This window comes from Gracilinanus agilis, chromosome 3 (genome assembly GCF_016433145.1).
Source record: "Gracilinanus agilis isolate LMUSP501 chromosome 3, AgileGrace, whole genome shotgun sequence".
NCBI classification, from domain to species: domain Eukaryota; kingdom Metazoa; phylum Chordata; class Mammalia; order Didelphimorphia; family Didelphidae; genus Gracilinanus; species Gracilinanus agilis.
Window position 1 is genome coordinate 359,784,188 of NC_058132.1, and position 22,953 is coordinate 359,807,140.

Genomic DNA, 22,953 nt, shown 5'->3' on the forward strand with positions numbered 1-22,953 from the left:
GGCCTCATATGCTTCCTAACTATGTGATCCTGGGCAAGTCACTTAACTCCTGTTGTCAAACCCTTACCCCTCTTCTGCCTTGGAACCAATACATAATATTGATTTAAAGACAGAAGGTAACGGTTTTTTTTAAATCATTGTTCTGGACCAAAATAAAACAAACAAAAGAAAAAGTGCCAGACCACAGATATGCTTGGTTTTTCTAGCTTTTTCTAACTCAATAGAGAACATAGAATAGAAAGGAAAATGGAAGAAGAAAAAAAGAAACCTTTACAAATACAATCTAGGTATATCTAGAAACCTTTAGACACGTGGTAATTCACAAAACATCAAGGAAATATCCATATTGTTTTATTGATCCTTTGTTAAACTTAGTAGGGTACCTGAAATCAGAGATGATCAGATCTAGAGATTAAAAAAAGAGAAACCAAGCGTTTTTGCTAGAAATTAGCAAATTAAAAGATATAATTAGAACCCAGGAAGGGATAGGGAAAATGCCAGAAATATAGTACCATCTACTCCTCCCCATAACTTTTGGATCTATGCAGTATTTATTTTGGTTAATCATAAAGAGATTTTTTTTAAAACCCTTAACTTCTGTGTATTGACTTATAGGTGGAAGATTGGTAAGGGTAGGCAATGGGGGTCAAGTGACTTGCCCAGGGTCACACAGCTGGGAAGTGTCTGAGGTCGGATTTGAACCTAGGACCTCCGGTCTCTAGGCCTGGCTCTCAATCCACTGAGCTACCCAGCTGCCCCTAATCATAAAGAGATTTTGATGGATCCTACTTTGGTGGTTGGGATGTTTCAGGTAGGAAAGGCAATGGGAAGTGAACCATGGCTATCCTTGGTGCCAGCACAATAGAATTATAAAGAGTTCAGTCATAGTTAAGCTCTTCTCACCTCTGCCTACAATTAAATAGCACACAAATAGATTCTTTAGTTATCAAGCAGAGCCAAGAACCAAAAAAATGATTTCATTGTTCAGGGTTATTCTTTTTTAGAAAATTTGTTGTAACCAGGGCAACAGAGCATGGTTTCTATGGGACATTCCCTGCACTAGAAATAGCTTTGTTATAAAGGAAACTTTTCTTTGTATGAGTGTTCATTATAACAGAATTTTTACCTGGATTCTTATGATTACTAAAGTTAAATGTAGGTCAGCCTTAAGTAACTGGAGTCTTAACTAATATGTTACAAGAGTGCTATTGCAAGTAATATAGAGATAAATTATCCAAACAGTAGGATAATATTAATCTCTCCCCCTTTATCGGACATATATTTACTGTAAAATCATTTTAATACAATCACAATAAAATGCAACTTACCAGAAAGCACATTATCAAGGTTACCATAAATTGGTGTATCTTCAGGATAATATTCATCATCTCTATAATAATGAAAATGAAATTAACACATGGAATTATACAAAACAAATGTATTTTTATACTATTTACATCAAGGTGAAAAAAGTCTCACTCATAGTTTTTCACAAATTTCATTACTTGAGATTCAAGCTTTTGAAAAAAATGAAGGGAAAGAACATTCAGAAAAAATGAAACATTTCTGCTATTAACCATTCAGTGTTTTATGATTGCAAAATTACTTGAATAGAAATGAGTTAACGCCCAACATTTCTACAAAGGTAGGTTAGTATCTATCATCTAGCACAGTGATTCCCAAAGTGGGAGCTACCGCCATTGGTGGGTGCTGCTGCAGTGATCCAGGGCGGTGGCGATGGCCACACGTGCATTTATCTTTCCTATTAATTGCTATTAAAATTTTTTAAAAATTAATTTCCAGGGGGCTAAGTAATATTTTTTTCTGGAAAGGGGATGGTAGGCCAAAAAAGTTTGGGAATCACTGATCTAGCATTTTATAGATATGAAAAGTGAAATTGAGGGGAAAATTATTTATAGTAATATCCTACAGCAAGTTGAAGTTCTGAGTTTCTTCTCATCTATATTGCCTAATCCAGGTTCATAAAGGATTAAATATCAACATATTTAAAGACAAGGTAATGACAGATATGGAAGGCAGATCCCTAATTTCAATGGTCCAAAGAACTGTCAAACCACTAATGATTGTGACCTCTCCCAAAATATTTTCTAATTTCTCACTTTTCACTTCTACATACCCTTTCATTCTTGATTCCTAAGCATAGATATGTGTGTGCATGTGAATATATATATATATATATTCACATGCACACACACATAGATATATACCCTAATTCTACCTTTTGCTTTCCATCCCTGTATCATTCCCAATCCATGAGTTGTCCTTATGAAATAGGTGATTTCTCACCAACACCTTGCTTCTCTTATTTATCATTCATTTGACAAACATTCATTTAGCACTTCCTTAAATGCACAGCAATGTGGTACATTGGAAAGACCATTGGATTTGAAGTGTGAAGACCAAGGCTCAAATTCTGACTCTGATGTCTAATTTCTCTGTCCCTCGGGTTGCACATCTACAAAATAAGTGCGCTGAACTGGCCTGTAGATGACTCACTAGCCCTAAAACTATGAGTTTACTTTCTGTTCCTGGTGCTTTTTAACCCCAAACACCAGAGGCTCCTATCCCATGGTGAAGGGGAAGGAGAAAAGCATTTATATAGCACCTATTATGTTCCAGGAAATGTACAAAGCATTTCTTGGAAATATTATCTTATTTGTCATAGGAACATAGCAAGTTAGAGCTGGGAAGGATCTTAGATATTATCTAATTCAATTCTATAATTCTACTACTAAGGACTCTGAGGTTGACAAGAGGAAAGGTGACGCACCATCATTACACAGAGAGTTACCAAAAGACTACTAGGAGAAAAATCCAAGTCTCCTATATTAAGTCTGATGTTCTTTCAACTATATCATGACCTACACTCCATTTCAAAGCAATTCACCCTTTTTTTCACCCTTTCCAAGAACAAATAGAAGACTTTTGAAAACTAAACTTTGAAAAACTCCAGGCCTTTAAGGACTGAACCAAATTGAAATTTCAGGCACAATGACAGGAAAGGAGAGAATATATTTTGTAAAAAAGAAGGGAGTAGAATTCCAGACAACTCTTTAATTATACCAAGTAGAATTAGATACTTAAGGTTTTTAGGACCTATGGGCTAAACTATGATATACTACTTATGTGCCTTTGGCACTTTTGTGCAACACAATCAAAATATATTTTCAACCCAAAGTGTATCAATTCTTGGTAGAGGTAATAAAAAAAGATAAAATAGATCATTTCGATTTCATAAATTGAAAAGCTTTTGCACTAAGAAAGTCAGTACAACTAGGATAAGAAAGGAAGCTATCAGTTGGGAAGTCCTGATAGCATATATTATTGCTAATAAGAGTCTTCTTATCATATATTATCTCTGAATCTTTTGCTATGCAAAATTATAAGGGATTGACTCAAATATATTAGGCCAACTGTCATTTCCTAATAGATAAGTGACCAATTTTTAAAAGACTGAAAAATATTATTATCCACAAAAAAATACATCACTAATTATGGAAATGCAAATCAAAACAACTCTGAAGTTTTACCTCATTCTCAGGTTGTCACACACACAAAAAATAAAAAGATAAAAGATGAGAATTTTCAAAAAAATTTGAGGGAGGCATGTTGCTGTAATAATAGAGGCACAGTAATATAATGTTGAAACTATAAAATGGTCTAAGTATAATGGAAAACAATGTGAAGTCATTCTAAGAAAGTAACACTAACATGTCCACATCTTTTAAAAAAACTCTTAATTTCCATCTTAGAATTAATACTGTATATTGGTTCCAAGGCAGAAGAGAGGTAAGGGCTAGGCAATGGAGATTAAGTGACTAGAGTCTAGAAAGTGTCAGACACCAGATATGAGCCCAAGACCTTTCATTCTGGCTCTCATTCCACTGAGTCACCTAGCTGCCCCTTGTCCATGCTTTTTGATCCAGGGATCCTACTGCTTAAATATATGCCCAAAGGAGATCAAAAGTCAGAAAGAAAGGTAGGTCCTATGTACACACGAAAATATTCATAGCTTCACCATTATATTTACAAAGGACTGGAAGCAACACAGATTCAACTGGGGAACGCACAAATAAATTATGATACATGAATGTAATGGAATATAACATTGTTATAAGAATCTGTGAATGCAAAGAATGGGGAAACACATGAACTAAAACAAAGAAAGCAGAAAAGGAAAACAATGTATAAAATACATTGTTTTCCTTTTCTGCTTTCTTACAATAATATAAATGGTGAGAACAAAACTAAACAAAACAAAAAACCCTAAACTGATCACAATCATAATGATTAGACTTGTAACTGATGAAGAGATGAAAAATGGACCTCTTTCCCTTCTTTAAATGGGTGGAATACTAAAGGTATAGAACATTCTATATATCAGCATTGGTGAAGAATTGGCACACATGCCTAGCCAGCACTCAGGGAGCTACTTCATTTCTCCTTGTCTGAGTGTTCAAGAACATTTTTTGCATGTTCCATCCCTCTGTCCAGCCGCCCAAAGCAAGCACTTTCTCCCTCAGCTCTCTGGGTAACTGAGCAGGGGAGTTCACAGACAGTTTGAATTTGCCCTCTGGGCATTCGAACTTGAAAATCTTCACCAATGCTGCTATATATTGTCAGAGTTGGCATTTTTTAAAATTACATATGAAGTGCTGCAAAGTGAAGTTAGCAGAACCAGGAGACCATTGTCCACAGTAGTGGCAAAAGCGTACGATGATCAACTGTGAGTGATTATTATCAGCAATGCAAGAATCCAAGTCAACTCCAAAGGACTCATGATGAACCACCATATTAGTAACCACCATCATAGAAGTAACAGATGGAGTCCAGATATAGATTGAAACATCCCATTCTTCACTTTATTTCCTCCATGAATTTTTCTCTAATGTAATCAATATGTGTCTTGTTGCACAACATGACAAACATGAAAATATGTATTATATGATGATATATGTACAACCTATATCCTGTTACCTGCCTTCATGAGGACGGGATAGAGGTGAGATAGAGGCAGGGAAAAGAATGAGATAGATTTTTGGATATTAAAAAAACAATAGAGTAAGCAAAAGCATGAAAAAGACAAAGATTTGGGGATAAGAATAAACTGATTTTGAGGTATTTGGGAAATAGAAACTGATAACTCTCAGCACAGATCTTTAATGGTCTAAGGAACAAAGTCACTCACTGTTTTTTAAAGCATAGATATTTATTTTTAAATATGTAACATCATATTTTTACAGTAGTTATACAAATTAATTATTTGTTTAAATTTCTTTATAATCTCATCTCCTCTTTAGAGAGAAGACATGATTCTGGCACTTCCTGTCCCCTTAGAGCAACCTTTTTTGGCTGTGAGAGCCATAAACGCCACATTTTTTAAAATGTAATTTCGTGAGAGCCATACAGTGCTCACAGTGCATGCTCCTGTAACAGCGCCTGAAAAAAAAAATAGACTTTATGGCTCCTGCAGAAAGAGCCAGATATGGCCCTCAAAAGAGCCAGATATGGCTCTAGAGCCATACGTTGCTGATCCCTGCCTTAGAGGAATGAGTAGATGTGACAGCATGAGGGGTTGGCCATCACTATGACAGGTTTGAGCAAAAGAAAATTTCAGAGTGACTGCAATACTTCATAACACAAGTGGATTTAGCCTTACTATTAAAAATCCTTGGGATAATACCAAGAAAAAAATGATAAAAGAAATTGGAACAATCTTGTTGGTACTTTGGCAAGTCTATAAAAGAAGAATATGTGTTCAAGTAGAAGTTCAAACATTTTTGAATGCTAACTGAATCACTATCTCTACAAGATGTCATCGATAGAAAAATGCCTGAGTTTTTCCATCTGTAAATTAAGGAATATAACCAATTTCATGAGTGTGTTTATGAAAATCAATTAGGTCATAGTAGTAAATATGTTTTATAAACTTATGTTTAAATATAAAATGTTTTAAGTAAATATTGTATTATTATACATAATACAAAATTTCTACCTATTTTGTTCTATTTATGAAACAGATGAATCACAAGATCGTAGATATAGAATTGATGGTACCTCTAAAACACAGAAGTTAGATGACAGGTTCAAGGTTATATATGTTGGTAAAGAGAAGATTTGAATCCAGGTCCTGTAATTCTAAAAACAGTGCTTTTTTGTTGTGCCACATTTCACAATCTAAGAGACAAAGGGATATTTCTGAGATCAAAGGAACCTCACCAAAATAAGCATAGGTCTATATTGATTCAGTAGAGAACAGCTCTTTTTTGTTTATTTGTTTGTTTAACTCTGTGTTAAAAATTAATGGTTTGGCTAAATATATGAATATTATAAATCTTTTATTTATAAAAGAGGTGAAAAGAGTGAAATACAAAAGGATAGAAAAGAAATTAACCTATCCAACTAAATATTGTTGCAGTGTTTGGCTCAGCCAGGATTTGTTAACCTTCAATCAGTATTAAACTATCTCCAGAAGACAGGAAGGGAAACCAGCTATCCACTGACCCAAGACAATGACTGGAGCTGAAGGTGACTCCTGAGGCCAACTTTCTTCTTGGAGTTCACTCTCTCCTTCTTGGAGTGACTCTCTTCTTGGAGTTCACTCTCTACTAGCCTCTTTCACCTGACTCCTTCACCAGCCTCTCTCCTCTGGGATTTTCATGGCTTTTATGATGGTTTCCTGTCCCTGCCTCTTTTCATGGGGGCCAATCAGAGTTTCCAAATTGTCTGAGTTCTCACTTTTGGAACCACACCTTTCTGAGTGTGTGAACTCTTAAATTTCTGGCTTGTTCTCACCTAGCATCAAGTAAAGTGTGAACTCACAGAGAACCAAGAATTCCCTTTCACAACTCCTTACCTTCTGTCTTAAATTCTATACTAGGTATCAATCCCAAAGCAGAAGAGGGATAAAGGCTAAGCAATTTGGAATTAAGAAACTAACTCAAGGTCACAAATTAGGATATGTCTGAGACCAGATTTGAACCCAGTACCTCCTGTCCCCAGACCTGGTCCTCTATCCATTGGGTCACCTCAGTGCCCTTTAAAAAAAATTAAACACTTTTCAATTAGCAAAAATTGTTTTTTCCTTCCTTCCACATCCTATACCACTGGAAAAGAAAAAGAAAATGTTTGTAGCCAATACGCCTAAAAAATAAAAAAGAAAATCCTCCCAATGACCATGCCCCAAAATTTATTTCTCATTTTATATGAATAAATGGGAAAAAAATAAATGAAAAACTTTAGAAATTCAAATAAATGGTAATTTAAAAATAAATGAATAAAGCATTAAAGACCTACCATGTTCAAAGCATTGTGCTAATCACTGGGGATACTGTACCCTGACTCCACCATATCTCATTCAGGAGATGGGTAAACTCTTCATTATCAGTCCTCTAGAATCATGACTGATCGTTACATTGATCAGAGGTCTTAAGTATTTCAGAGTTGTTTGTTTTTACAGTTGTAATAAAATAAATTGTTCTCTGGATTCTTTTCTACACCAATTCCTACAAGTCTTCCAGGGTTCTCTGGGCTCACTCTTTCTTTTGTCAAGATAGTATTCCTTTACAGGTATGTGGAATGATTTGTTCAGCAATCCTTCAACTGAAACTCATTTAGTTTCCAATTCTTTGCCATCACAAGAGCTGCTATAAATATTTTTATATATTTAGGTGTTTTTCCTCTTTCTTTTATCTCTGGGGTATATATGCTTATTACGTATATTGCTGGGCCAAAGGATATGCATATTTTTCAGACTATTTGAGCACAGTTCCAAATTGCTCTGCAGAATTACTGAACCAACTCACAATTTTAAGAAGAGTGCATTAATGTGTCTATTTTCCTGCAGCTGCTCAAACATTTATCATTCCCCTGTTTTGTCAGCTTTGCTAATCTGATGGATGTGAGATGGAACCACAGATTTACTTCAATTTTCATTTCACTATATATTAGTTATTTGGAACATCTTTTCATAATATAAATCAACTATAAGCCACACATAGCTTATAGCTTATATTTCCTCTTTTTTAAAAAATTTGTCTATTCATGGGGACAGCTGGGTAGCTCAGTGGATTGAGAGCCAGGCCTAGAGACAAGAGGTCCTAGGTTCAAATCCGGCCTCAGGCACTTCCCAGTTTTGTGACCCTGGGCAAGTCACTTGACCCCCATTGCCTACCCTTACCAATCTTCCGCCTATAAGTCAATACGCAGAAGTTAAGGATTTAAAATTTTAAAAAAAAATTTGTCTATTCATATTCTTTGACCATTTGTCAGTTTGGAAATGGCTCTTGTTCTTATAAAATTGAAAACATTCTTTATATACATTGGAAATGATACATTTATCAGAGGACATTGCTGAAAAGATTGTTTTTACAGTTATCTATTTTGATTTTAATTTTATCTGTATTTGGTTTCGCACTAAAACTTGTTAATTTCATGTAATCAAAATAGTCCATTTTATCATCTGTTATCCTCATTGACCCTTCTTTGGTCATGAACTAGTCTTCTATCAACGTGTCTGAAAAGTAGTTCATTCTTTGGTCTTCTAATTTGTTTATGATGCTACCCTTCATAAACAAGCGATGTGTCCATTTGGAGTTTACTGTGGTAGTAATTGTGAAATGTTCATCTATACCTGGTTTCTGTTAGAGTGCTTTTTAATTGTCCCACCAGTTTTTGTTGAATAATGAATTCTTATCCCAGTAGCAGGCATCTTTGAGTTTTTCAATCACTGAGCTCTTCAGTAAATTTGCTTCTGCATATTGTGTAGTTAATTTGTTTCACTGATATGCTTTTCTATTTCTTAACCGATAACCAATAGTTTGATGTTTACTTCTTTCTTGTATAATTTGAGATCTGGTTCTGCTCAGCTCCTTTTCTTACCATTTTAAATCATTTTATTTAAGATTCTTGGTCTTTTGTTCCTAGAGAGGAATTTCATTATTATTTTCCCCCCAGTTCTATAAAATAAGTGTTGGTAAATTGATTGGTATAACTCTAGAGTAAACTAATTTTAGATTAAATTGTCATTTTTATTATTATGGATTGGCCTACAAATAAGCAATTATTATTTCTCCAATTATCTAGTTCTGTCTTTATTTCCAGAAGTAGTATTTTGTAGTTTTATTCACATATTTCCTTGTTGTATCTTGTTTCTTAAGCATTTGGGATACAGATCTCTTATCTTATTATATCCCAAGTATTTTATGAAATCTGTAGCTTTTTGAAATTAATTTCTTTTTTTCTAACTCCTCTTGATAGGTTTGTTAGTACTATACAGAAGGGTCATTGATATGTGGATTTATTTTAAATCCTGAAACTTTGCTTAAATTAATTGCTTCAATTAATTTTTAGTTCACTTTCTTTGAATCTCTACATAAACTATCTTATCACTTACAAAAGGTGACAATTTTGTCTTCTCTTTGCCTCTAGATATTCCCTCAATTTCTTGTTATTGTCTTATTGCAATAGCTAGCATTTCTGGCACTAACAAGTGGCATTGCTGATAATGGACATTCTTGCTTTATCCCTAAGCTTTTAGGAGAAAAGCCTATACTTTACTCCCCTTCCATTGAATATAATATTGGTCCTTTTTTGAGAGAGATATTATTTGTCATATTGAGGAAAGATCAATTTCTTCATGTTTTCTAATGATTTTCATAGGAATGGGTATTATATTTTGCCAAAAGTTTTTTTCCTGTAACTGTTGATGTAACTCTATGATTTTTGTTGTTCCTGTTATTAATTTTGTCTACCAATCATGCATTCATGGTGCAAATCCAATATGGTCACCATGTATAATCTTTGTGTCATGTTGCTATAACCTCTTTGCTAATATTTTATTTTAAATGCTTCTGTCAATGTTTATTAGAGATATTGGTTTATAGGTTTTTTGAAACCTTCTTCTATCTTAAATTCAACACAAGTATTGGTTCCAAGGCAGAAGAGCGGTAAGGGCTAGGCAACTGGGGTTAAGTGACTTGCCCAGGGTCACACAGCTAGGAAATGTCTGGATCCAAATTTGAATCCAGTACCACCCATTTCTAGGCCTGGTCCTCTATCACAGAGTCACCTAGCTGCTGCTAGTTTTCCATAAGGAATTTAGTAGGGCTTCTTATTCTTATTCTTCTAACAGTTCATGTATTATACTAATGAATTATTCTTTGAATATTTGGTAGAAATTGTTTGTGAATTCATTAGGTCATTCAGTTTTGTTTTTCCTTTGGTTCATCATTTATGGCTTATTCAATTCTTTTTTCAGAGACTGCATTACTAAAGTTCTTTATTTTTTGTTCTGTTACTATATTTTCTAAATATTCATTCATTTCATTTGAGTTGTTAGTTTTATTGTAATGTGGTTGGCCAAAATAGTTTCCAAAGAATTCCTTTATTTCTTCTGTATTTTTGGTAAATTCTCCTTTTTTTGAATGTAGTATTGATTATTAATTTATTTTCTTCTTTCTTTTTTTTAAATTGAATTTGCTAATGGTTTATCTATTTTGTCATTTTATTCTCATAAATAGTTCCCAGTTTTATTTATTAATTCGATGGATTTTTTCCTCATGATTAAAAAACTTTCTTATTTGATTTGCAGAATTTGTGGTTTATGTTTAATTGGAGTTTTAATTTGTTGGTTTCCTAAGTGATTTTTTTTCCCATCACTTGCCCAGTGTATTGATTTGTTCATTCTCTGTGGTTGACTAAGATGTTTAGAGATATATATTTTCTCTTTAGGATTTTGGCTACATCTCAGCAATTTTTGTGTGCCATCTTATTGTTGTCATCACCTTTAATGAAATTATTTGTTGTTTTTTCAATTTGTTCTTTGACCACCAGTTCTTGAGATTGAATTTTTTCTCTAATTTTAGTTTTTTATTCAATGGTTATTTCTTTTATATAATTTCCTTGTAATATCATCAGCAAAATATGTTTAATATTTCCTGTTTTGAGGAGTTTTGCATTAATACATAATGTATTCTTTCTCTCAGTCTCTCTCTCTCTTTCTCTCTCTCTCTTTCTTTTTTATTTCTCTCTTCCTTTTTTCTAGGTCATGAGTCCCCAACTGTTACAAAGTCTTACTATCTATTTTTCTCCTCATAACTCATTTTGTTTTTTTCCTTTAAGTATTTAGGTGATATGCCATTTGGCACATATATGTGAAGTATTGATATTAATTCATAATCTGTGTTGCCTTTCATCAAATATGGTTTCCCTATTAATCTCTTACTAGATCTATTAAGTTTATTTTTGCTATTGTCTTTTCTGAGATCATGATCTCTCCTCTTACTTTTTTTTTTACTTTTACAGAAGTTTGGTAAATTTTGTGCCAATCTCTTATTTTAACTCCATTTCAATCTTTGTTTCAAATGTGTTCCTTCTTAGCAACTTATTGGATGTGCTCTTCTTTGGAGAAAGATGTTGGATTTCTGTGAAGGTTTGTGGAGGGATCAGGGAATGTGGTGCAAACGAGGAAAAAGAAAAGAAGAGAAAGTGCCTTGGCGAAACATGAGAAATAATTAAGAGATTTGACCCCTGTCCTAGTTACATCCTGAAGTGGTGATGATGATGACACATAAGGAGAATCTATAGATCCTGATTCAGATGATGAAAAATCATCATATTCAACTGACAATATCACCCTAGACTTTACCTATCTGAGGGAGATTTCTGCCTGGATTGGTGACTACCCCTTGCCTAATATTCTAGTTGTGTATGCTGGAAGGAAAAAAGGTCGCCAGAAGCTACTGATCCTGATTCAATGTCTAGACATAATAATAGTGATCCTTGACTAGCAAAGGGTTCAAAATCAAGACTACTGGCTAGTGGATTTAAAGATACTGAGGAAATAATACCAGAGGTGCCTAGGTGGCATTGCTCCCAGAACTTTGGATGCAGTCATGAAGACCTGTGTTCAAATCCTGCCTCTAACTGTCAATAGGTTTGTGACCTAGACAAGTCACTTAAACCACTGTCTCAATTTCTTCATCAGCAATATGGGAAAATAATAGCACCTATTTCCCAGGGTTCTTGTGAGGACTAAATTAAATAATGTATGTAAAGTACTATATAAATTGCAGCTATTACAATGCAGACAATAGATTACCACAGAAATGTCAGAATTACCCAGTTGGGCAATTGTTCCATGGTTAATGAGAGACGAGGTTATATACACTTACAGTTATTAATACAATAACAACAATAATAAGATTTTAAAAGAGTATACATTGCTCATGTTGATGTAAATAACTCTATCTCTGTCAGCACAGGGTTAACAGTGGGATGCAAAGTAGCCCATGGTGGTAGTTTTTCTTTGGCTAAGAAGTTCAAGTAGCAAACAGTGAATGATTTTTAATAAGGCACAATCTATCCTATAGATAGCAGATGCAACCTGCAAATGATAAATCACACCCAAATATGAACACCATTTCATTCCCTACAAATGAAAATAAGATGTGATTTATAATGCAATGCCCTCAGTGCACATGCACGTCTCTGATGATTAATCATCCCAAATAAGCTATTATTCAGGAGCTGTTGCCTAACCAACAAGTTGAAAAAATGCTTTTGCTTCCCAGTGCCAAAAATGGTTCATGGTCTACTGCAAGCATTCCTATATTATTTCTGCTTTTGTAAATGGTTTAGTGTTTTACATGGAGGACTGATTGATTTTCCAAATAAACATACCAATGAGCCTATGATGGAAATGTTAGCGTACCACTGGCATTTAGGCCAGATCCAAAGAGATTACTGATTTTTACCAAGTCTTCCCCCTGAACGATCATATTTCTTTGGGGGAGCAGCCTCATTCCATCGATAAATCAACAAATATTTGTTAAGTTCCTTCTATGTAACACATAGTGTGTTAGGTGCTAGGTATAGAAAAGCAATAAAAAGACCTTCCTTGCCCTTGAGGAGTTTACATTTCATTGGGAGCTACAACATATATTAGTATTTACAAATAAATATAAAATAGCATTTGAGGAAAATCACTAGCATCTAAGGGGATCAGGGAAGGCAGTGAGTCTTTCCTTTTCATAGAAGACTCCTCAAATATTCATAATACTTGAAATATCTATCAAGAAAAAATTCAAGTGTCTATTATGTGGCAGGTACTATCCAAGGCATTGAAAATACATAGGAGAAAAATGAAACAGTTGTGGGAAGCCATTAAGAGAAATTAGAATCTCAATTAGATATTTTTATCTGGACCCCATCAAAAGATCAACACAGACTGGCAGAGCCTTTCTCCCTATAAAATAGGTCTGAGACTGGAATGGCTTATCTGAGATAAAAATTTGAGATTCCTCTTTTGACACCTTTTCATAATTCACACCTTTCTTTAAAGAGCAATATAGTCTTATTGAAAAAGCTTTGAGCTTTCAGTAATCCAGCAGGAGGAGGGTTAACACTATTCTCCTTTGGCGAGGAATGCAGCTGCCTGGTACAGCCAAGGCCAAACCCTTAGCAGGACTATTTTGCCCAGAATTAAAGTAAATTAATGGGTCTTGAAAATATTGTTAAATACCATCAAGGCTGAGAAATTGAGGGGCTTTGCATCCTAACAAAATGTCCCAGACTTCACTCAATGATAACATATAATTGATAGTTTAGCATAGGTTTTATCTACACCTGGAGGCTTCTAAGGCTTTTGTTTTGACTATGGTAAAAATACTGCTCTGTGTAATTGTGGGAAACTTTCTTGGGCTTTTGGGGGAAGGGGATCTTTAACTTTCTATATAATAAACTGATGACTCCATTGTACCTCGGAGCACTTTGAGCTAACAAGCCATGCTTCCAATCTGTTTCATTCTTTACATCTGAAGACCACCCTAGGCCACTCAGAAAAGTCTCTGGTTATAGAGCAGGATCTCTGTAAACAGTAGCTCCCCTCAAGGAGCTTCTGTTCTATGAAGGGAAGCAATATGATTCTCAATACAAATAAATACATATATACACAAAAATACAAAATATATACAAAGTAATTTTAGAATAGAGAAGAGATGCAATTCATGAGAATTAGAAGAGTCCTCATTTAGGAAATAGCATTTGATCTGAGCTTTGAAAGAAGTTAAAGATTCTGAGACAGATAGAGGTATGGATGGAGCACATTCTTGACATGGTGGAACAGCATGTGTAAGTCAGAGAGTCTTTAATTATTTATTAGATACCTACTGTGTACAAGACATTAAAGACACACAAAAAGGTAGATCTTTGTTCTTAAGGAACTAAGTGTAATGGAGGAGACAGACTATGTATAAGCAAGACATATATAGTATAAATTTAAGATAAATAACAGAGGGAAAGTAGTAACATTAAGAGGGTTAGGGAGGGGGCAGCTGGGTATCTCAGTGGATTGAGAGCCAGGCCTAGAGACAGGAGGTCCTGGGTTCAAATCTAGCCTCAGACACTTCCTAGTTGTGTGACCCTGGGCAAGTCACTTGACCCCCATTGCCTAGCCCTTACCACTCTTCTACCTTGGAGCCAATACACAGTATTGACTCCAAGATAGAAGGTAAGGGTTTATTAAAAAAAAAAAGAAAAAGAAAAAGAGGGTTAGGGAAAGGCTTCTTATAAAAGATGGGATTTTGGCTGGGACCTGAAGAGAATCGAGGAAGAGATAATAGTCAATGAAAATACTTAGTGATGGGAAATGAAGTGTCTAATGCAAAGAATAACAAGAAGGCTAGTGTTACTGGACCTTAAATAACATGGGAGATGAAATTGGAAAGATAAAAAGGGGACAGGTCATGAAGGACTTTAAAAGACAGCATATTTTCTACTTGATATTAGAGCCAATGAGGAGCCCCTGTTGGTTTTATGGGTGAGAATGGGTTGAAATGGTCAAACCTGAATTTTAGAGAAATTAATTTGACAGCTGAGTGGAAGATGGACTGGAATGGGAGAAAACAAGTCAAGGAGACTGATTCCATAGTGCAAGCATGAGGTGATGAGTTTCGGCACTAGAGTGGTGGCAGCGTTAGAGGAGAAAAGGGGAGTATGTAAAAGCTGTTACATGAGTAAAATCAGCAGGTCTTGGCAACAGATTGAATATGGGATGGAGAGGGGAAATGGAGCAGGGTGAGAAAGAGTAAGGAGTTAAGGATGACACCTAGGTCATGAGCCTGGATGACTGAGAGTATGGCAATATGAGAAGTTAAGAAGAAAATAGGATTTGGGGAAAATGATAATGATTTCAGTTTTGGACATGTGGAGCCATAAGCCTACAAGATATCCAGTTTTATATGCCCAATAGGCTGAAGGAAGTGGGAGATTAGAAGTTAGGAGAGATTAGGTCTGGATAGGTATATCTAAGAATCATCAGCATGTAGATGATAAATGCGTTGTATAGAAGAAGAGAAAAAAATCCCAAGTCTGCAATATTCACCTTTATTGGGTATGTCCTTGAGAAAGATACAGCAAAAGAAACCTAACAGGGTAAAATCAGATCAGCCAGCAGGTAAAGGAGACCCAGGAGCATCGTATCATGAAAACCTAGAGAAAAGAATATCAAGGAGAAGAAAGTAATTTGGACTTTGCCCCTGGAAAACCCTAGACTCTGGTTGGGATTATGCTTTAACATGTTAAGATCCAGGCCTTTAGTTCATGTCCTTTCCATCTCAAGACTATACTGCCAGCCCATACCACTCCAGTCCACTTTCTCCATACTTTCTGGCACTTTTATTGTGTTGTCTTCCCCCATTGGTATTGTCAGCTCTTTGAGGGTAAAGGCCACCTTACTTGCTTTTATTTTTATCCTTAATTCTTAGCATAGTACATGGAATATGGTAAGTGCTTAATAAATGCTTTATCCATCTATCATCAAATATCAATCAATGTTCACAAAACACAGCCCTAAGGAAAAGAAACATAGATCTAACACACACTCTTACTTCTTTCCCAGCAATTGACACAATGGAGAAAACACACATAGACAGATCCACTTCAAGGAAACTTCCTAAAATGCCAAGATAATGCCACCATGTCCTTGTATTCTGGGAGCTGACCTACATCTGTCATTGACTCCACAAGCAATTCTGTCTACAGAAAACAAATTTGTATTTAGACTAATTATTCACTGACAACTGTTAAACACCCTTTCTCTTTAAATAGTCCAGTTACTGCTGCCTCCACAAGCTGCTAAAATGGAGCCAAATTGAGTAAAATGTATTTTATGTTGGTCCCTTCACCCCCACAAACCCCCACTTCTTGGTTGTGATTCTTTAAATACATATACACATATATAGATATATTTAGCATAAATATTTAATAATACTTGCATTGGCTTTCTTCCATGCTTGGAATCTACTCATTCCTCACTGTGTCCCATAATCCTTTTTTACTTCAAGATTTTTTTTTCAATTTTTAACACGAAACATTTACTAAACAAGAAGGCAAAAGCAATAATAATCATGATATAATATTGACTCAATCAATTGAAACCAAATCAAGAATAATGAAAATATAACAGTGCATATAATATAAACCTTGGTCACTCTCCCATCAATGCACGTATAGTTCAAGGAAGAGAGGGCACAGAAACCTTACAGAAACCTAGGAGTAAAGCCCCTGAGTAGGTAAACTCATGTTCTGGTGGCAACTCATGACTCTGGTCTGTGGGGCTGAATGTTAATGGTCTATTTTAGGGAACAGTATGAACCACAAGTACCATGAAGCCTTTCATGATCCTTCTACTTGCCAGTGTCTTCCATTCCAGAATACTTTTTATTTAACTATCTTGTAATTATTCTTTTTATGTTTAGTTGTACCTCTTTATGTACGGACTTGTCTCCTCTGCTAGGATTCAAACTCTTTGTGATTAATAATCTCATTCTTTATGCTTATATCCCCAGCACCTAACAGAGAGTCTGGTGCACAGCAAATTATTAATTAGTATTTTTTGATCAGTTCTTGGGTCAATCACTGGACCTCTCTGGACCTTAGTTTAGTTAAGTTTTGTTTTCTAAATAAGGAGATTTGACTACATGTTCTTTATGAGCTTTTCTAGCTCCAAAATTCCATGGTACTTCAAAAATATGTCAAATATTCAGTATTTCACTTGAAAAAATAAATGTTGAGTTGATTCATGTCAAAAAGAGTCGACAAGATTCAAAAATTTCTGAGGATACATTCACATGAGAAGTCATGAAAAGGGACTTCTGCGGTTAAGGAACCAGAAGAGGAAGATGAGACCTTTGGGTTGAGGAGTGGACAAGCAGCAGTTGCCAGGTGAATCATAACAAGCTCCTGGAGTAAGATGAGAGCACAGGAAGTGGGGTCATGGTGAGAAATGTGGTGAACAAGAGATTGTATAATGGCAGCAGATGTCACAGTGAAGAACAGATGGTGATGGTGTGGTTTCAAAAACAGAGTCAAGGAACCATCTACATAGCTTATTGGATAGAGAGCAAAGCCTGGAGATAGGAGGTCCTGCATTCAAGTCTGGCTTCAGATAATACTTAGCTAGGTGAGCCGGGGTAAGTCATTTAACCCCATTTTCCTAGCCCATCCTGCTCTTATACCTTGGAACTGATAGTATTGATTCTAAGGCAGAAGATAAAGTTTTTAGAGGGAAAAACAGAGAGACAGATAGAAACAGAGACAGAGCAAGAGAGCAAAAGAGCAAAAGAGAGAAACACAGAGACAGAGAGAGAGGGAGAGAGAGAGAAAGGAAAGAGAGAGAGAAAGGGAGAGAGAAAGAGAGAGAGAGGAGAGAGAGAGAATTAAGGTGATAGATACCAGAGTAAGATCAAAAATTGACCTTACAGGGGGCATCTGGGTGGCTCAGTGAATTGAGAGCCAGACCTAGAAATGGGAAGTCCTAGGTTCAAATCTGGCCTCAGATACTTCCTAGCTATGTGACCCTGGGCAAGTCACTTGACCCTCCCCCCCACTGCCTAGCCCTTACCACTCTTCTGCCCTATACATAGTATTGATTCTAAGAGGGAAGGTAAAGGTTTAAAAAAAATGACCTTACAGATGAGAAAAGGTAAATGAAACTGAGTCATGTTTGGGACCCATAATGGAATATAAGCCATAGGCTTAACTATCTGATACTATATATTTGGCGGGGACTGTGTATGGAAAGAAGGAAAAGAGCCACCATATTTAAGTCCTTTTTTTCTTATTTTCTTACTTTGTATTGTTTTCTTATTCTTGTCTTATCCTGTTTATTTCTTATTTAAATGTTTATTGTTAGTCTAATTCCTGAAAAAGAATTGAAAGTCTCTCCTGCACACCTGAAAAAAAAAAGCTAAATTCAGATGTTTTCAAAGTGGTCCTGAGGAGTGACAAAGTGATATACTGTAAACATTGTCATTATAGAGAGGCATTCGAGAGTGGACCTGGTTCACACAAGGTCAAAGTCAGGGTTCTGAGTCACAAGTTACATAAACCTTGAACTTTTAATATAAAATCATAAAATTTACTTCCAAAGTCAAAGGGAAAAAGTTAAAATTAAAATTGCTAAAGAGTTATAATGGCCAGAATTCAGATGAACTACATGATGGACTTATTACCTACATGACATTGGACAAGTCACCCCTATGGCTCCGTTTCCTCAACTGTAAAATTAAGAGATTGGAGTAGATGATCTTTTAAGTCACTTTGAACTCTAAAGCTATCATCTTGTAATTTATAAACTCATGTCAAAGAAAAAGCCTGCCTATCTTTGAATTAACACTAATCCAACCTCTGGACTCCAGTCCCTCTAAATCTCTATCTATTTTTCATACTTTTTCCTTTCTTTTCTTCTCTTTTTATTCCAGACTTGAGACCAAGATCAGATGTTTATAGAACATAGGATTTAGATATGGAAGGAATCTTAGAGATCATCTAGGCCAGCCTCTTAATTTATGGATGACAAAACTGAGACTGAGAGATTATGACTTGCCTATGATCACACAGATACTATGTTGCTTCACCAGGATTTGAATCCAGAGCCTCTGAGTCCAAATCTAAAACTGTTAAAGATAGAATTAAGGTGATAGAATGTTAGGAAACAGTGTAGAACATTCTGTTCCTCCTCCAAACAGATCTAGAAAGTATACTAGACTGAATCCTTATAGGGAAATACAGAAAAATCAGTGAATCATTTGTCTAACACCCAGAGAGAAGCCAAGCATGAGGGAAAAGGGAGGCTCCAGGCTCCTAATGGAGCACCACCAGATTTATATTGGGTCACTGCCATAGGAACAGGTGAGAACTGACACTTTTGTTATTCATTATCCAGTTGGAGTATGATCCAGGTTGGTCTGAAAAAGGGAACCTGCTCAGAAGACTGGGCTGTCATGGTAGGGAGGCTCCGAGGGCAGTATATGGAGTTCAGAAGCAAGAATTAGTGATGATGGGGCTCAAACTGCAGCTACAGAGCAATCTCACTTCCAGCATTTAATTCAACCTGCAGAGGAATAACTAAAGCAGAAATCCTAGATCAAAGGAGAGTCTTTAATCTTGCTCCTCTGTGTAAACCGAGTTCTTCAGATGGCCAATGCAGGTTAAATCTAGCAGCAGGCTAGTTTCATACACATTCAAGCCCAGGCCAGGAATTTGCAGAGCTCAGATCAGAGAGGCAGCAATCAGACTACCCTGGAAGCACTGAAAGCTTGCAGTTTGCTGGACTTCCCTTGAGACGCTGGAACAACATAAGAAATATCAATATTGCCTTTCCTCCGGAAATGCATAGAACTCAGCCCTAACATCAAAGTCTTAAGACTGGAAATAGGCTGAAAGAATGAACAAGCAAACAAACAAAAAAGAACTCCACGATAAAGGGTTATTATAATGGCAGAGAAGCTCAAGACACAAATCCAGAAAAAAGTAATGACTTCAAAACATCTACAAAGTCTCCAAGAAAAATACTGCTTGAGCAATAATGCAACTAGGACACTGAAAGAGATGAAGCAAGAGATTTTAAATAAAAGTTTTAAAATGAGAATGTTTAAAGGGAAAAGATAAAAAAGAATTATAATTTACAGAAGAAAAAAATGGAAAGGGAATTAACAATTTGGAACAAGAAGTTCAAAATCTTGCCCGAGCAGTAAGTCTTAAAAAAGAGACTAGGCCAGATGGAAACCTCAGACTACAAGAGGCAACAAGTATTAAGACAAACTTAGAAGGTTAAAAGTATAGAAAAAATGATAGGTACACCATAACAAAAAATAACTGAGGGGCAGCTAGATGGCTCAGTGGATAGAGAGCCAGGCCTAGAGGAAGGTCCTGGGTTCGAATGAGATCTCAGACACTATGTGCTATGTGATAGCTAAGCAAGTCACTTAACCCTAGCTGCTAGCCCTTACTGCTCTTCTGCCTTGGAACCTATACTTAGTATCAATCCTAAAACAAAAAGAAAAGGTTTTAAAAAAAACTGACCTAGAAAACAAAGAGGGAGAAAAAAATGAGAATTATTGGACTAAATGAATGCCATAATAACAACAACAGAGTTAATCTAGACAGCATATTTCAAGAAATCTTAAATGAAAACTACCCAGATCTCTTAGAACCAGAGAGCAAAATAGAAAAAAAAAAAAAAGAATTCAATAGTCACCTCCTAAAAGAAACTCCCAAACAAAAACTCCCAAGAACATGACCAAAATCTAGAATTTCCAAGCCAACAAAAAAAAAATACTGCAAAAACCCAGAAAGAAAAAATTCAAGAACTGAAGATCACACATAGAATCACAAACAATTTAGCAGTCCCACTATAAAGGAGAGAAGAACTTGAAATATGATGTACAAAAAGTTAAAGGAGGCAGACTTATAACCAAGAATATCTTACCCAGCAAAACTGAATGTAATGTTTTAAGTGAAGCTTTAATAAAATGCGTGACTTCCAAGCATTCCTGATGAAAAGGCCAGAGCTATGTAGAAACTTTGATGTTCAAACACAAGCATGAAGAGAAATATAAAAAGGTAAACACGAATGAACAATGCTAAAAAATTAAACAAAAATAAACTATTTACATTGAAATATAGGGAAATGATACATATGTCTCCTCAGAACCCTATCATCATCAGAGATCACAGAGGGAAATCTAAGTAGACAAAGCCTGAGATTACTTATTGAGCTTATTTCCTAAGGTAATCAGGAGGAAAGGGGAAAGAATCTATATGTTCTAAAATATTTGTAGCAGTGCTCTGTGGCGGCAAAGAACTGGAAATTGAAGGGATTCCCTTCAACTGGGGAATGGCTGATCAAGTTGTGGCATATGATGGTAATGGAATACTATGGTACCATAAGGAATGGCAAGCAGGTTAATTTTAGAAAAACCTAGAAAGAGCTACATAAAGTTATGAAGAATGAAATGAGCAGAAACTAAAGAACATTATATACAGCAACAATAGTTTGAAGAATGACTCATATATGGTCACCGCCAGAGAAAGAATTGATAAATAGAAATAAGTAAGAAATCACTTTATATATTCGTATGTAAATATCTTCAATATAAATATCATATTTTTTTTCAAATTATGCCTTCTCTAATTGGGGGAGAGATGGGAGGGAGGGAGTTAACTGGGTATGTTAAATGTAACAAAAAATAAATTTAAATTTAAAAAAGAATGGAAATAAAAGGGAAGTTGAATAAACTAGAAAGAAAATTCTCATCTTATCAGAGTGCATAAGTAGACATCTATACAAACAAGGAGAATGAGGTGGGGGGGGCAGTGTATAGTTAAACTTCACTTTCCTCTGAACTGGTCAAAAGAAGGAACAACGCACAAGTGTGTGCATGGGTGCACACACACATACACACACACACACACAAGTTGAGTATAGAAATACATGTCATTCAACAAGGAAATACTGGGGAAAGGAAGATTGGGGGAAAAAGAATTGGAGGGGAGGTAGATGAAGGGAGGGGTTTGCCCTAAACAAAACAAACTCCAAGGATAAATAAAAATATTTATAGATTTTTTTGTATGATAGCAGAGGAAGAGAATCAGAAGGTATACCCATAAATTGGGGGATGGATTAAGGAGCTATTGTAAATAAATGTGATGTGCCAAAGTCATCAGCAAATGACCAATCATGATTCTTTAGAATTAATGAGGAAATAAGCTACCTTCATCCTGATAGAGAAGTGAATGACTTAGGATGCAAAATGGGGCAAAATTTCTTTTGGATATGATTAATGTGGAAATTTGTTTTGATTGCCTGCACATGTCTGGAATAGGTTTTGTTTTTCTTGTGTTCTCACATGTGGGAGTAGGACAGGAGAAGGTAAAAAAGTAGATTTTATCTGATTAGAACAAATAAAATATTTTAAATTTCTTTTAAAAATCTAATTTGTCTCATACTATGTCTTATTCCCTAATTAGTCATGATATAAAAAGAGAACACATTTTAATTACTTGCTACATATGAACTTTATATAAGTTCATTAATCATAGAATTTAGAGCTGAAAAGGATCTTGGAGATGATCTTGTCTAATCTCTTTATGTTATAGATAAGGAAATTGAATTCCAGATAAGAGAAATGTCCTTCCCAAGGTCATACAACTAGTGTCAGAATGAGGAATCAGACTCAGGGCTATTAAATCAAAAAAGAAGTAGCACGTCTCTCTGATTTATGCCTCACTTAATATAGATAAGAGGACCATTTAACAAAAGTGCATTTATGGCTGAAGTTATCCAGAATCTTTGTGTAATAGGAGAATGGTGGAATAGAAGGTGACTTTAGGGTCAAATGACCTGACTTCAAATCCCTACAAGTCCAAATTCCTGGCTTCAGTTTCTTCATCTGTAAAGTAAGGGGGTTGGACTAGATGATCTTTGAGATCCCTTCAAACTACATCTTTTCTCTTAAGCTTTGTTTTTTACCAGTAAGATCCTAGAGACCAAGAGAAGGTAAATGACCCCTTAGGTCACCTCTCTCTCTCTCTCTCTCTCTCTCTCTCTCTCTCTCTCTCTCTCTCTCTCTCTCTCTCTCTCTCTCTTTC

The 22,953-nt window shown here is 35.5% G+C and overlaps 1 protein-coding gene across 1 annotated transcript in view; it reads right to left on the reverse strand.

Moving 5' to 3' along the window:
• LOC123239512 (T-cell receptor-associated transmembrane adapter 1) overlaps window positions 1-22,953 on the reverse strand; it is an 81,153-nt gene that overhangs the window by 12,910 nt on the left and 45,290 nt on the right. The window contains exons 3-5 of the mRNA XM_044666792.1: window positions 22,227-22,253; window positions 5,749-5,758; window positions 1,329-1,390 (exon numbers count right to left, since the gene is read on the reverse strand). Of these exons, the coding sequence (XP_044522727.1) occupies window positions 1,329-1,390; window positions 5,749-5,758; window positions 22,227-22,253 (99 nt within the window). The remainder of the gene's footprint in view (window positions 1-1,328; window positions 1,391-5,748; window positions 5,759-22,226; window positions 22,254-22,953) is intronic.